The 16,878-nt window shown below is 43.3% G+C and overlaps 1 protein-coding gene across 9 annotated transcripts in view; it reads right to left on the reverse strand.

The window, feature by feature from the left end:
• The window catches only part of usp54b (ubiquitin specific peptidase 54b), a 55,140-nt gene that overhangs the window by 27,213 nt on the left and 11,049 nt on the right, over positions 1-16,878 (reverse strand). For 4 of the 9 annotated variants that reach the window (XR_007114428.1, XM_047608955.1, XM_047608953.1 and 1 more), the window contains exons 2-4: positions 15,197-15,826; positions 7,753-7,845; positions 1,798-1,932 (exon numbers count right to left, since the gene is read on the reverse strand). Coding sequence is in view for 8 of the 9 variants with exons in the window: in XM_047608955.1 (XP_047464911.1) it covers positions 1,798-1,932; positions 7,753-7,845; positions 15,197-15,352 (384 nt within the window). In the remaining variant the exon portion in view is untranslated. Of the gene's footprint in view, positions 1-1,797; positions 1,933-7,752; positions 7,846-14,035; positions 14,228-15,196; positions 15,827-16,878 lie in introns of those variants that run through there. The other 5 variants (XM_047608956.1, XM_047608954.1, XM_047608952.1 and 2 more) reach the window with 3 other exon arrangements.

The following is a 16,878-nucleotide window of genomic DNA, read 5'->3' on the forward strand; positions in this document are numbered from 1 at the left end:
CCTGAATTGTCTACATGAAGTGTTTCTTTCAGCAAAAACAATAAAGAGCTAATCTAGTCAATCTAATCTATGTAAAACAAAGACTTCAAGACCTTTCACCATGACACAAGTGGCTTCTTCAGACCGTGTGATTTTTATTAATTTATCAGCCACTTACCACACAGAAGAGTAGAGTCAAACTTGAATACGGTGTTTCGAAAAAAGGCACAAATGATGTGTTTTTACAAATAGCTATTTCATTTTGGATCCAAGAACGAGACAAACGTCCTATCAAAAAGCTGCTTTTCCTCATGTCTCAACTCGACAACAGAGGAGGCTCTGACTGGACGAAACACGATTTAATTTTATTGCTATTTTTGTCCAATAGATTTATTTTATTTATTTATTTTTTATCTTAACCCTGTGGCAGAGGCGGCAAATAACTTTTGGGAGTGAGAGTCGGGTTCTCTCAAGTTAGCATTCCTCTGTTAGCTCGGTAATTTGGACCAGTGATTCTCAACTGCTGGGTCGCACACCTTTTTCGGTGGGCCTTTACTTCGGCAAATGTTAAAAAAAAAAATCAACAGTGTCACTGATTCACTCTCCTTAAGAGTAGGTTAGCCACACCATAGAAGAAGATCCGCAGAGTTGGTTTACATGCGCTAAATTAGCAGTTACGACGCAGAATATATGAGATGTGGATTTTCTTATGGAGAGAATAAAGCAGGATGAAAACCTTGTTGTGTTTTGTGCAGCGAGGTGTTGCCACGTGAAAGCATGAAGCAAAAAAGTGAAAAAAAGGCTGAAGTTACTGAAGTGAAGAGTTTTGGTTTGAAATAAAATGCAGCTGACGGTGAATAGCTAAAAGGTGAATAGTTCCCTCTCTACAGTCATTGCAAATCATTACATTTGTTTTTTGTGTGTTTTCATACTGTGATATTCTATTTTACTGCGTCAGGCTCAAACTGCACAATCTTTATATTCAGTTAATTTGAGAAGTTTGTCTATTGTCTATTGGTGATAGTAAATAGTCTTGTTTTCATGTAGTTCTTTCATACCTATTGGTGCTCGGTTTACAGTCACGGACACGTCTACCCATTCACTCACAGGTTAACTGAGGAAGTTCAAAGATACAAACGTTTGTATGACTCGTCTTTGGCGAAGTTTTCAATTGAAAGTGAAAAAAAAAATAACTGATTAGCAAAAAATAAATAAATAAATAAAAAATGACAGTGCCGACTAGTGTTTGGTTGGTGTTTTTACGGCGTGAGCCACACTGAGACTGAGTACAAAGAAAACTCAAACAAGTTCAGCTGGCCTTGTTTCAGATTTGTTTTAGATAATCAGATTAATCGGATAATTCAATTGACTTACTGTCGCAGCTTAATTAAATTGTTTCTGTTGTCTGAGGGACTGATAGTGAGTGTGACGTCAGCAGCTGCAGGAAGTTCCACGAATTGTCAACGTGCAGCATCACAAACAACGAATTAGCAGCCGTGTGCTGCAACTGTGCGGGTTTTTATTTTACTGCTAAAATAACGCTCGCACCTTCCATCAGCTAAAAGAGATAAAATGACAAGGAACAACACAATACACGGGAGAGACAAAATAAATAAATAAATAAAAGTTTTATAAGCATCATAAGCTTGAGAGAAAACATATTTCTGGGCGGCTCTTTTGTTCCACATCCTCCCTCCCCAGACGATTTCTGACTGCAGTAAAGACGTGAGACTTCCTCACTCACATCAGCCTTAAGGCATCTCTTTTCCCACTTGTGTGTGTGTGTGTGTGTGTGTGTGTGTTGTCTCGCAAACTCACAAAGCACTCAGCAGCGTCGTCCATGATGCCCAGCTGAAAGCGCTGCTCGTCTTGGAAAGTCTTGGCCAGAGCGCTCCGTAGCGCGTCCGACGGCAGGACGCGCTCACTGCTGAACTGGAACTGAGCGAAGATACTCTGCAAACACACGCACATGTATAAACCTATTAATGATTTAAACCGCTGCTAGAAAAAATACGCCACGCTCTTCCTGAAGAGGACCCTCGGATTGTTTGAGTGCGTTTACTTTACACAGACTGGAAGAAAAATGTCCGTAAATGGGCACTGTGCCCCGTCGACTGACCCATAAAACCAGAGCCGGTGGAACTAGTCGCCGGCTTGTCAGGAACCAAAGTGCTTCACGACCGACTCCTACGGCCGGACGCCGTGGCCGAAGCCCTGCTGGCCTCAATATCAGACCCTATCAATAATAAATGGCATTTGTAGTGCACTTTTCTCTGATAAAAACAGTTCTGAGAGTGCTTTGTAGCGGCAAAATAGATCCGAATCAAACTGTTGCGGAGAGAAAGCTAGGCCACTGAAGTGTGTTTTGAGGGCAGCGTTTGGAGTTTAAAATGGAGTATCAATCAGTTTGGAGTGAGGCTATTTACTCTGTTTACATCGACGCAGGCCCAGCCGGCAACACTGATCATGAGCCCACATGCACGCATTCGATCTGTGTGGGTTATCTGTCCGGCTTTATGGGATTTTTAAACAACAAATTTGACAGTTTTTTACCAAAATCTTTGTCCTATTAACCCCATCAAATCCTAAAACATTATTATGTATCTTTGCAGTGTCTTGACTCTTAAATATGTTTGAGAGAAAGAGGTGGTTTTACTCTTTATATATTGCAGACAAACAATATTCCTGCTTACGAGATTGATTTTCAAAGAAACTTGCAGGATTGTGTGCACTTACATGCATTAAAGATGCAGAATAAACAGCATTTGTTATTAAAAACATACGTGAAAATGACTAAATCCTCGTCTGAACCTTAAAATGTGGTGTTTTGAGTTCAAGCTGAGGCAGGGAGAGTAACTTCTGACTGAGAGCTGCAGCGTCCAAAGAGGCAGAGATAAAAGCACCGATGACACTCTCCAAATTGCCAACGGATAAAAATGACCTAATTTTTTGTTGGTAAGAATCCTCAGCTGGAAAAAAATATAAAAAAAGAAGCAACTATTCTGGACCAACACTAAAACAGCCCGAAACTAGAAATAAACTTGAGTCGGCCTGACGCGTCAGAGCAGCGGCCGGCACTCGGATGGTTTCCGTCCCAGCGGTAATTCAATCACAGATTAGATGTCTGGACTGAAAACCTGCACGTGCTCCCTGTCCCGAGGGCTGAGAAACACTATACTGAGTAAAAAATGTTCTAACGCAGTCACAGTTCATCCGCACTGTGTCATCATTTTAGTCTGGCATCCAAACGTGTAAAACCCAGCCTCAGTCAGAATGTAAACACATGTATCCCACGGACATTTCCTCATCCAATATTAACTAATCCATGTATGAATGTATGCTTTACGGGGGGAAAATAATAATAATAAAAAAAAGAATCAATGCAGCAATATGAAAAAAAGGAACATCCAGTAATATTTTTTGTGATCAATAAGAGCAACTGAATCCAAGCAGAATGCTGGAAGAGGTATGAAAGGTGATCCAGCGTTAAAAAATAGAAGGTAAAAACTCTCTGATGCAGCTCAGAGAGTCATGCGACCGCCGCTCGTTCAAGTGCTCATTCCCAACTCCCACAGCCTACATCATAAGGGCAGTTTTGAGAAGTTCCCAAACTAAAAATGGGATTATTTGGACAGTAAATCTTGTGCGGCAAGAGTGTCGAATCCTTTTTTTTTTTTTTTTTTTTTTTTTTTTTTTGTCACATTTCTTTCGGCACCATCAGCAAAAACTGACAATTCAGCAAACTAAAAGCAACCGGGAAACTCATCACAACAGTTTTACAAGAATGAAATTGAGTTAAAGCCACAGCGCGGAAAATCTGTCTTCGTCTTCTGGCAGTGAGAGTATTATACACGGTGTGTGTGCAGTTTAGTCACTTCTCCTATTTCAACAGCGAAAAAGTGTAATCCAGGTTTGATGAAGGCCCCGAGCCGAAACGTCTAATAATGTTGTTCCGTTTACTACAAGTGCTGCTGGAGTCGTGACCTTTTCTGCACATTTTTTTTTCTCCTCCGTGCACCTTGGTAGCAGGTGAAGGTGTCAGAAATATATTTTTATTTCTATCTGGGGCATAAGAAACTTTTCTTGGACGCTTTCAAAGGATCTATTTCATTCTAGCGAACGACCAGAGATTAAATGAATGAATTCATAGAACCTAGGTTACATTAGTAACTTTGGTTTGTAGCTGTCTGTGAAGTTTCTCATTCATCCAGGTTCTAGTATTTCCACAAAAGAAGCTGAAACGAGGAAACTCAAGGAGTTTCTTCAAGGTCGACCAGACTCTATAGTCGCGCAAGTTTTTGATGGACAGCTCCCACAGATATTTAAACCCCAACAGCGCATCTTTAGAAGTGAAGAAGCTACTTGGATTAAACGTCTTCAAGGATCCATTTGTTTTATTTTTATTTATTTTTGACTCCTAACACCTGCTGTAATTCCGTCTCTATCACCGCTCCCTTCTTCAATTTCCGGCAAACACTTGCTGCCACGGATTTAAAAGTTCAGCACGCTGCAAAACACAGCATAGCACAGATTTACCTGCAGCAGATTAGCTTAATCAATACTGTGTGAGCTCGTTTGGCGCGGCCTTGAATGTAACATTCATTTATTTGCAAAAGCGCCGCACTGTAGCTTTAAGTCGTGCAGAAATTTAATCAGTTTTGGTGAATCCATTCCGCCATTTTCAGCCATCTACTGTACCTGTACTGATTATGTTATAAAAGAACGATTTATCTTTTACTTTAGTTTTATTTCTTTATTATTAATGTTGGGTTAAAGTTGATTCTGCATGGTGCAGGAAATGTCTCAAATAAATTGGACTTGATGAGCCTGCAAACACCTTCCAGGTTCCTCCAAAAGCGCATATATATATATATAAAGTGAGTGTATGTATAAATGTGGTTTTTTTTTTTTAAAGGAAATGCAGAAATACTCGGTGCTGCTGCTTATTAAAGTTCACATCCTCACACCCAATTACTTTCCTCATTTGAGCTCCATCTGACCTGTTTCTCTGTCCAGACACTTGATCTCAGGTGAAACCCAGTTTCCACAAACACGGGCGCAGGTGACATTACAGAAGCAATTCGCCAAGATGGCTGTGATCATATGGGAGAGTGGAGGGGGAGTGGGAGGTTGGGGAGGACGGGGGGCGGAGGGGCATGTTATAAAACAATAGGCCAGAGTGAGTAGAGGGCTGTGAGGGTTGGCAATGGGATGGGTAATGCAGTCGTGCTGACAGAGAGGAGTGTGTGTGAGAGAGAAAATGAAATAGAGAAAGAGAGAAGAGGAAAAAGGGAAAGTCAGAGCAATAGGGTGCGTGTGTGTGTGTGTGTGTGTGTGTGTGTGTGTGTGTGTGTGTGTGTGTGTGTGTGTGTGTGTGTGTTATGGTGGCTGTGCTGACTGCAGCAATGCGCCAAGGAGAATGGAGGGGGAATATACCCTACAGAGAGAGGGAGGGAGGGGGGGAGGAGAGGAGAGGAGGGGGAGGGAGAAGGGGAAGAGAAGAGGGAGGGATGAGTAAGAGAGGGGAAGGTGTGTGTGTGTGTGTGTGTGTGTGTGTGAGAGTACGTGTGTGTGTGTTGGTCTGAGTGTGAAGACAATCGATGCCAACTCCCACATTCATTCATCTTTCTGCCTCCCATTTTCTCCTCTATGCTCCTTCTCCTTCTTCTTCCTCTTCTTCTTCTGCTTTTTCTTCTTCTTTGCCTCCTGTTCATTGCAGCGAGTGTGCGTTCATGTATCCGAGTGTGGTGCGTGAGTGCTGCTAACGGAGATAAAGTGTTGCAGTGATTTCTAGCGGGATAGCCACGGGGCAGCCTCTCTGAACTTTTGTTTACTACGGCGGCGCCAGGCGTCTTTATCTGCCGCAGATGAACCCCCCCAATAAAAAAAAATAAAAAGAAGAAGAAAAAAAAAAGAACAAACCCCAATCTCCATTTATCTCTCCGCTCCTCTGAAATGGATGTTTGAAAATTTAACACACCATTAAAGTTCATTTGGTGTCTCGCTCGATTATTCAAAGACTTTTATCTGCGTTGCCGTGGGGATCACAGCTACAAACACACTGCGAGAACGGCGTCGCATCTGTTCGCTAGGCGGGACGGTTGATGGAAGCTGACAGGAAAGTGCGAACGCTTAACCGCGGCGACAATACCTTTGATTTCTGCGCCCCCACAGCTGACTCACGCGCCGCACACCCACAGATGTGTGGCGCCCCGGCGTCGGTGAGGCAGATTTGTGAGCGTCTCAAGGTGCACGCGTGTAGCGGCTTGGCGTGTTGGGCATGCAAGGAAGATTTGTGTGTTGGTGCATGTGTGTGTGTGTAGCATCCCAGCGTGGGCTCTGCTGGCTCAGCGCTTTCAGTCAGCCAATTAATTACAGAGAAGCGCTGGAGACAGAGCAGCGTGTAGAACACACACGTCGACACTGATACACACACACACACACACGCTACTACTGCACACGTTACACACAACCCTTCCCTTCACTCAGACACATATTTGTTGTTACTGACGCAACAAATGGATGGAACAGAGCTGCATAAGGTTCCTTCGTTATGAGGGGCTCGGGGACGTCTTCTGTTTCGGCTCCTTGGGATCAGCGGCAGCGACACAACAGTTATTCAACCCGTGACGTGTCGCGAAAGCGTTGAAATGTGCCGAAGCCGTTTCGCACAACGGCGGACGAAGAGGAAGAGACGCACGGTGTAAGCGCTGCACTGCGAAACGAAATACTGACGAGAGCGATGGGCAGAGAGAAAACGTGTTAAAGGAACGAAACTAATTCTGAAATATAAAGGGAAGGAAGGAAAAGGCTTAACACGTAGCTACAGTTGGCTGCTGGTGGATGCTCCTGGCTCTGGTTCCCTAGGTAACCATCTTACATATTTCCCACCCCAAATACTTATTTGTGGTTCATGGATAGAACTATTTGTTCCTGACCTGATGCTCAAAGCCTGCTATCATTGTAGAGAATTTCACACAAAGATGTGGACAGGGTTTTTTTTGCGGTACAGTTGGGGAGCTTTCTGTGGCAATAAATCGTGTGCACCAATCAGGCACAACATTATGACCACCTTCCTAATATCATGTGAGTCTATTTCGTGCCTCCAAAACAGTTGTGACTCATTAGAGGACGGACGTGGGCGTTCTGAAGGTGTCTGGTAATAGAGGGTTAGGGTTAGTGTTAGGGTTAGTGGGGGCCTTTGGGTCCTATGGGTTGAGGGGAGGAGCCTCAGTGGATCATCCCACAGATACTAAATCAGTTTGGGATCTAGTGAATTTGGAAGCCAAGTCAACACTTCAAGTTTCTAATTTTTTTTTTTTTAAAACAGTTTTGTGTGTGTGTGTGTGTGTGTGTGTGTGTGTGTCTGTACCAGGGTGCATTCTGCTGGGGATGACAATGAGGTGGGGGGGTGTCTGGCCTGGTCTGGTCTAGGCGGGTGGTACATGTCTAAGTAACATCCACACGAATGAACACCAGGTCCAAAAGTTTCACAGCAGAACATTGTGATGTCACAAGATGGTTAATGTCATTTACTTCCCCTGTCTGTGGTCATAATGTTATGCCTGATCAGTGTTAAAAAAAAAACCTCTGTAACTTATGATAGCTTTAGGATGATTGTGTTTATTTGAGAAAATAATCTAGTCAATGTCAAGTGTCATGGAACAAGAAATACAGTGGACCAAAAAAAACGCCGGAAGTGGTCGAAATTTTTGCGCGACGAACAGAAACTCAAGAAAATAAAACGTTATAAAAGCCAGAGTGTTTTTTTACCTTTAGAGCGCAGAAGATACACGAGTCCTCCATGCACTTGTGAGTGGTCAACTGTCGGAAGCTCCTGCGGAAGATGTCGAGATGCCACAAAACCTGGAAGACAAAAAGGTTTAAGTGACAGAGACACTTTTTAACTTTCGTACGTTTCTCCAAACCTACGTTGTGTCTCGTTAGATCCTGACGTAACGCTGGCGTGGACAAAAAAAATTAATACAGACGTTTGTTTTTTTTTTTGTATATACCCGGAGGAGGATGCCTCTAGGGCGTCTCCCTTTAGAGATTCACCAGACACAGTCAGCTGGGAGGTAAAAACCCAGAATTCACTGGAGGGATTAGCTTTCTGGACTGGTACTGGGAAAGGCTTCTGATTCCTCAAGAGGAACTAGGATGCGATGCATGAAAAAATTATAATCTATATTTGAAATGACTGATTTCCACTTCTGCTTATGTATCTGATTAAAACTTGTGTGTACAGGAGCTGCAGTGGTTTTGAAGAGACTAAGTGTGTGGCTAAGTTTGGCGACTTGACGCTTCCCGGTTGCCACAGCAACGCAGTGTGCTTCCTGACGTGTTAGTTCTGCAGGTGCACTGCAGTCAGAAATGACGACTGACAGCATGGGAGACGGCCAGGTTTTTGAAAGGGAATTCATAAGCGAGCGCTTCTAAAAAAGTTCGGCCGGGTTAAAACAAAACTGAGAAAGTTGGATTCCGTCCAAACCAGAGAGATCGAAAACGCCAGCTAAAACCAAACTTTGCCCATTTAGCCACACGTTGCGTTTGAAGCGACGAATGCTGCTCTGAGATATTTTCGGTTCGTGTCGGGAGCTCGAGCAGCTGCAGCGAGGAGCTCCTCCGTTACATTAGCGCTGTGTGGTTCAGGTATCGCCATGGCAACCTGAGCCACATTCATCTGCTCTTGTGTCGAGCTTTTCTTGATTGGTCTTGATTGATTTAATTTCCATATGAGAGAAGCTGCAGTCGAGGCGTCGGAGTAAACTGTGGCAATTAATGGCTTGGTTTGATGCTGGCGAGGATTACAAAAGGTTCGGGGGAGTAAAAATAGCTCTCAAGTCAAGTTTCTCGTCGCTTTAAAAAAAAAAAAAAAATCTCAAATGACTTCCTGTGATGTGAAATGGTTGCAGGGAATTAACACCCAAGTCTGCAGCTCGGCGTGGCTCCCAGCCATTTTCAGCTAATTGTTTTTCCCAGCAGCTCCCACTGAGTGTGCTCTCTACTTTGTATATTTTGGGCAATAAAAGCGAGTCAGACGCAGAGATACTGAGGCAGAAAACTACCGTCTCAAAGAGACACATGAATACAAGTAGAGCACTTCTCCTTTCTTTCTTTCTTTATCTCTCTTCCCCTCTCTCGTGCATAATTAGAGTAGAAAGCTCTTAGTGCATTAATTCAGCATGCGGGAAGTTAATATTGACCGATCACTGTCCCTGAGGATTTCGCATTTCCGTGTGCGCATACGTCAACATCTGCATGCATGTAAACAAAAGCGGCATGTGTGACGCCGGCAGCGGAGTGCGTTAAGGGGAGAGTGATAAGTGGAAGAAAAGAGAGGGCAGAGGATGACAGACTGCATGCTGACGCCAGTGTGTGCGTTCTATCTTTCCCCTCCTCTCTCCGTAGTTTATTTGGTCGTGATGAATCGGCTCCCTGCACAGCACTGCAGCAGCCACAAGGAGGGCACACTCTCCCTCTGCCCATCTCTCTTCATCACCATCTATACATCCCCCTTTTTTTTCTCCTCCTCTTCCTCCTCATCTTTGCACAGACTTCTATTTCTTTCTCTATGTCTTCCTCCACCATTTGTTTTTCTGCTCCCCCTCCTCATCTTCCTCAGTTTTTACCTTTTTCTTTTTATTTCCTCGTTGTCTACCCAGCTTGAAAACAGCAGACAGACTGCAGGAGCGTCTGTACAGTAAAAGAAATCAGTCGAAAACCTCATGAGCTCATGCTTTGCTTGCTGTCACTTTAAAATGAGACAGATTTTCTCGCTGACAAAGTTTTAAAAAAAGTGTGTTTGCCTCATTATGTGAGTTATTACGCTACGGGTTATGGAACAATACGGTTTAGTCATTAACCGCCTTTGGACCCCTTCATGGCCCACGTCATTGTGACGTCACAACATCAGCTGGAGGCGAAACAGAGGGAAGCTTGAATCAAACGATGTCACTTTCAACTACGAAAATGTTATCTTGCTGTATTTTTTGGTAAAGCAAAAACACTAACTTGAAGTTTTATCACATACCAGCCATTGCTGGTCATAGACAACTTTGGTGGATTAAACTAAATTGTGACTGAAATTACATTAAGTTAATTATTATTTGGGAAATTCTTGTTACAGGTTAATGCTAATGCTAACGTAAGGCTGGTAACATTAGTTGTATGTTTCAGGGGTGCCCAAGCAGAAGCTGCTTTTTCTACATAAGCTTTGTTACTTCTTGTGGTATCTTTATAGGAGAGGCTTCACTTAATAAAGACAGATCAGACTTCGTCCCCTCTGTGTCCTCCTTTGGTCAAATCGTCCATCCAGTGAGAGAGAGTGTAGGGGTCGGTGAATGTAGTCCCATCAGTCAAAGTCAGCTTTTTAAAATAACATTCACAGGCTTGGGCAGAGGGCGTAGTAGTATATTCTATAAAATATGCATTTTCCTCATCCATTCAGTCCGTTGAAATATGCTAACCGCCGTTTACAGACTACAGTGTTTGAGATGTTTTGCCTCCAGCTAAGCCCCGCCCCTCAAACTACGTAACACTGTTTACAAACTGTGAAGGGGTCTATACCATGAATGACCAGTCAAAGCACCAGCTCCCAAAGCATGCTACATACAGTTAGAGCTGATTTAATTTTAACTAAAAAGAAGTTCAACCTTATGCTAAAACAGTGTACACACAGGAAAACACTAGCAGCAACTTGGTGACCAGAAACCATAAGATTTTAATGAACGTCATTGACTTGCAGCAATAACAGGCAAAATAAACTACTGTGACCAGAAGCTGGAAGATAAGATAAGTTGAACTTGAGAGAAATATTGCAAATGTGCGCCACAAGGAAATGGCACGACTTTGCTCGTTCCCAGCACCAGATTCACTGAGCTGATAGCGGGATTAGAGCGCTGACATTATGCTATTATGCTATTACAGTATTTTCCGCAAGGGCAGCTAGCTCCGTCTGCTTTCAGTCAGAAATATTTGGGGTGCATCATCCAAATAACGAAAGTTTAAATGGTATGTCCTGGCTAAAGTAGTGCAAATGTAAAAACAGTAGAATAAATAAAAATTTAAATAAATAAATAAAATATAGCTGTACTGATACATACTAATACGTCAGCAGAGTGGGGGAGCTGTGTCAGACATTTAAAAAAAATGAGTACTTGAAGGGGTTAAAAAGATCCTTCCACTCAGACTGTGTGAAGATGCTCGGGGTCCTCAACTTAACGCAGAAGTCTAAACTTAATTGTGTTGCCTAAGAGGGAGCAAGATTAAAAAGAACTGCACACGCACAATGACTGTAAAGGAGTTTTTAAAGTACTGTGGGACTAGACATACGTAACCTACACCTGTGCTCATCTGCCTGGCCCTATCTGTAACAACAAACACACAAACACTAGTCGAAGCTGTGTCTTTTTAGCCAGTTGGGTCATTTTTTGTTCCTACTTCCTGCTTCACTTTCAACAATGGAGACTGAAGCTTAGGCCGAAATGTTCGACAACCACGAGTCACACAAATGTCTCTATCTCCAAACTTCCTCAGTTAACCTTCACGAGTCTTCATTGATCCAAAACAATCAATTCAAAAATTGCAGAGTTGGAGAAACAGCAAGACGTAAATAATGTAAATAAAGTGGAAACACGCTACTTACAAAAAACACAGAGGTGGACAAATGCCTGCCTAATAATACACTAGTTTGTGTGTCCGTGTGCAGATTCGTTGTGTTCATTTGACTTATTCTCAGCTGCCTTTTTTGTTAATGGTTTAAATGTAATAATTTGTTAATGACTCTAGCTCTGCAGGTCTATAAACCTACACAAATAAACTATTAACCATGAACGGAGACATTTGTTCTGCCTTATGAATTGCTCATATTGTCGCCTTATAATAAACTGGTGCCTGTTATTGTAAAAAGCCACAACATTACAGTAACGTTAAATGTCAAAAATATTCACAAACACAACTAAAAAAATCTCATAAATGATCTTTTCAGCACTAATATTATACAATAAATCACATTCAAACAAGCCCCCCGTTATTATTAACTATGTACAATAAGGAGGCTTTTACAATGTGATAAATTCACTCTGCTCTTAGTGGCTGTGTTGGCTGATTTCTGCCCTCCATGTCCCCGACTTCCTCCTGTTCTTGTCTCCTATTACCACATGTGGTAATGTCATCTCTTTTCCTCTGCATTTTGTTTATCACTGATACTGTTGTCATTGCAACCGTCAGTTCTCTGCACTTTTGACTTCTGTGGTGTGTCATTTGATGGGATTTCACAGCAGGTATTTTAATGGTTCAAGGGGGGAAATGCCGGCGATGACACTTAAATGGATCCTGGAAATCGAACTTAAGGAAGATAATATCATTATAAAAATGGGCTGAGATATTTGCTGGTATGGCCTGCTCCTATAATCAAGTCCAATTCTTCCATTAAACTCTTCACACACGAACCCATTCTACTTTAAACCGACCAAACATCAGCTATTAGATACGTTACACGTGTACATTTTGTTCAGTTTCTAAGCTTCAGTAAAGATTTGGATCAGATAAATGCAAGAGCAGCTTAAAAATTCTTGTTTTTTTACCATTTTATGTCCACATAGTCCCTTTGATGGAACATATTGAGCAATGTCAAAAAAAAAAAAAATGCACGATGCCAAAGAAGCGATTACCCCCCGTTTGCAGCACATTCATGGGACGTAAGGACAATCACTGGATGAGCCCAAAGCCAGGACTTAAACGCTCCGCGGTTTGGGAACGTTAACTCCGATTTAAGTGTCTCTAACAGTCGCATTAATACCGGCCATCAGCGCCGTAAATAAATAAGGTACTTTGCCAGAAAACCATGTTGATTCAGCTGCGGTGCCGCCCTACAGCTAGCTGGAAACACGCAAACACCGTTGGGTGAATATTATGATCACTCCGCTGACCCAAAAACATCGGCCACTGTGGGAATCGAGATCTGTTACGAGACTCGGCCCAAACCAGGAGATTACGGCTAAACAGCTTGGTCTTGTCAGATAACGGAAACCTTTATTTTATTCGATTTTTTTTTCATAACCACGGGAGACTGCAGCTTTGTATAAATTACTTTAAATCACACTTTTAATCTCTGACATAGTCAATCCAGCACAGATTCAGTAATTCAGATGCAGTGCACATATGATTTAAAAAAAAAAAAAACATGTGAATAGATACTTTTTATGAGTTTTTGAAGCATGAAAACTTAGGACCTGCTTCCTGATGAGTGAACCCACGTCTTTCTGCTTTACCAAAGCAAACACACTCCGTGCAACCTTTAGCTATTTTATTTTTAACTCGATGAAGTTGCTGAGCGTGAGCAGCACCTTCGTTTTTATCTACCACACAAATCCACACAGACCTAACAATGGTGCCGCTGCTGCTGTTTCCACACAGCAGCTCCACTGCAGCAGTAGCGCAGGGTTACCTTCCTTGCCCAAGGGGCCCTTAGGGGCAGGGGAGAGTATTTCACTTACTATCAGTGCACTAATAGTAGAACATTATACAGCAAACAGAGCAGAACATTTGTGCTAACCACTAGCCGGTGCTGAATGGAAGCATATTTACGATTAAAACGATCCAGAAGTCACTTTTTATAAAAAAAAAAAAAAGAAAGAAAAACCTAATTTAAAGCATAACGTTGCTGCTTTTCTTGCATGTGCAGCTTCCGTCCTACTGGCAAAATGAATGAATGAATGAATATAAAATGATGCTGAGCTGCAGCTCCACTGAAAACCAGAGTCTGAACTTTGACACGTCATCGCTGCTCACACCTGCCACGATCTAAGAAAGGCCAGGTAGCTCTTCTTAGCACATCTAACTCATCTGTGTCCCGCTCAACATCCTCTCTCCTCTGGGCGCATCTGTGTGTGTGTGTGTGTGTACATGTGTGTCCTTGAAGTGGCCCACTTCCCTCGCCGTGAACGCCTTTGTTGAGACTTTTCGTGCATTTCAAAAAAAAAAAAAAAAAAGACGCCATGCCCTTCACTTTGTCTTTTCATCTTCCTCCCCTCGTCTTTCCCTCGATTCTTACCTTGCTGGACTCTTTATTTCCTCTCTTCCTCCCAGCAGGATCCCCTCCAGTCTTCTCCTCGGCTTTCTCATACTGTATACTCCTCATCCCTCTTCCTTCTCTTCTTCTCCTCCTCCTTCCTTCAGCAGCAACTTTTCCTCTTCCTCTGCTCTCTTCGACTCTCCCTGAGCTTTTGCCCCATCGCCGCCCCCCACCTCTCGTCCCCCCTCGCTCCCTCTTACTCCAGCCTCTCTTCTCCCTCGTTCCCCTTTTTTCTCTCCCTCTCCTTCGAGCCGGTAGTCAAGAGGCATTTATGTGTGTGTGTGTGTGTAGGTATGTTTGTGCCAGCTGGAAGTCTTGGGAGGAGGGAGGAGAAAAGTCTTTGTGTGTGTGTGTGTGTGGAGAGAGAGAGTGAGGAGATGCAGCAGTAACAGCGCAGTGTAAGCATCTCCGACACATACACACACACACACACACACACACACACACACACACTGGATGTCCACGCCGAGGCCAAACGGGGAGTGTTGCCAAAACCCATCGAAACACGCAAACACCCGTTAATATGGCGCTAATCTCATCCCTGTCACGCTTTAATAGTAATTTACTGCAGTGTGGGGGGTGGTGGTGGTGGTGGTGGTGTGGGGGGGTGGGGGGGATTTGTTGGTGCATGAATGTGCATTTTGTAGAAAAATAGGCATGCACTTCAATCTTTCAAATTAGACAGTATTTGCTATTATTAGTAAGTAGAAAATGCATTTCTGTCCTAATAAGGCGCTGCAGTCTTCTTTCTGTATCTCATCCATTTATTGTGAGGAGGTTTTCCTTCATGGGAATATTTGTACAGTGACACGGTTGCTTTTATTCATTTTTTCACGAGGGTGTTTACATGCACATCAGGGCGACGGTGTTAAAATTGGAGCCTCTTTACCAGAGTCTGTTCCTGCCAGGTCTCCACTGCAGCACTGTTTCTTTTGAGGCGCTTTTCCACCTAAGCCCGGTCTTTACAAGGAAACCTCAGCGCTCATTAAACCGTCTCCGAATGCTGCACCTTCTACATTTTTAATAAGTAAACAGCACCGCTCATAAAAATCTGCACCCGGGTGCGATGCTTTCCTTCTCCTTTTTTTTTTTTTTTTTCGCTTAAGATCAAAATCTCCATGTAATGACAAGGTGACTGACCTGCAGGGCGCTGTTGAGGAAGCAGCTGTTCTGTCCCGGCTCGTTGCTCAGGCCTTTGCTGGGTGCGATGGAGGTCATGGTTCTCGGGGTCACCAGCCCCTGCACCCCGCCTGCCGCTCCGCCACCCGACGCAAAGTAGTTCCTCTTCCACGACATCACTACCTGGACGCCCCCGTGTCCACGGCGAGGCGGAGAAGGGGCGGGGCAGCAGACCAGGCGACGGCCTCTATGTCACTCCCATGAGAGACAAAGAGGGAGAATGAGAGAAGGCCGGGCGAGGGGGAGATGGACGGAGGGTGAGGAGGGAGGCGGCGGCTGAAGGCTGAGAAGATGTGGTGTGTCTTGGATGGGGGTTTGGCACCCATACAACGCTGCCCCTCTCCAGCCGTGATTTTACTTCGAAATCTGTCCACTCGCAAGAGCCACCGGTGGGCTTTTTTTTTTGTATTTCTGTTTTTAGCTCCTTGGATTTAGTAGTTTGCGTTTGAAGACATGAGCGTGCGTCCAAAGTGTCCTTTGGCAAATTCTATCAGATAAAAGTGGATCAGACGGCGCCGCTGCTCCCATGTGGGGACTCCTTCGATGCTTCCTTCTCTTCTTTCACTTTGCCTGCGAGAGACAAAGACCAACCTGTAAGCAAGAAGAACGAGAACAGCTAGCAACAAGCTAATCCAAGAAAGGGAATTTACAGCAGCTAACCGTGCATGGAGAGTTACACTGATAACTCACTATATGAATATATTGGATTGGTAACACTATACACCAATCTAACATTATGACCTAACATAGTTCAGAGAATAGACATGGGTCTTCTGAGGGTGTCCTGTGCTGTCTGGTAACACAATGATGTTTGTGGGGGGGCCTTTGGGTCCTATGGGTTTGAAGGGAGGGGCCTCTGTATTTTATCTGTTTGGGATATAGTGAATTTGGAGGCCAGGTCGACACCTTGTGATGTTCTTCGTGTTAATTTGAGTTGTTCATCAACCGTTGGTGGATGCTGCCATCAAGGAGCCATTTATTTAGTGGTCATAATGTTATGCTTGATTGGTATAGTGTGCAGCATAGGTCTTCAACAGGGGGAGGTACTGCAGGGGGGGTTGATTTGGTTGATTAGGCATTTTTTTTAATTTCTTTAAATTCTTTAACATGAATCCAACATAGTTTAGTAAAGTACAGTCTAAAAGGCAGTGCGCACAAGAGATAAAAAAGTAAACCTTAAATAAATAAATAATTAAATACAATAGTAGTTATACATATATTAGATATTACACATGAGAGAATTAAAGATGAGCTGTTCAATGCTATAAATACTGTTAGCAATGCAGATAAAACACTGCTGCAAAGCTTATCCACTCATGAAATGACTGACATCAGCCACTTTTCAGCCTAACATCAGCTGGTAGAAGGTGAGTCCAGCTCCATAGTGTCACTATATATTCACTTCTGAAGCTCCAAACTGACGTCTGCTTTGACGGCCCTGCCCCGCTATAAATGAAAAGTGAGCAACTTATTAACGCTGAAATGGCGCAGACAGGCATAAGTCAATAAATCATTTGCAGTTTAAATATATCTGTGAAAGTTCTCAGTCATCCAGGTCATGATAATCTAAAAGGCGCTTAAAAAAAGGCAACTTTCTCAAAACTTTTCAAGTCCAGTCACCTTTTAAAACGCCTTTCGGATCA

Source organism: Mugil cephalus, chromosome 16 (genome assembly GCF_022458985.1).
Source record: "Mugil cephalus isolate CIBA_MC_2020 chromosome 16, CIBA_Mcephalus_1.1, whole genome shotgun sequence".
NCBI lineage: Eukaryota > Metazoa > Chordata > Actinopteri > Mugiliformes > Mugilidae > Mugil > Mugil cephalus.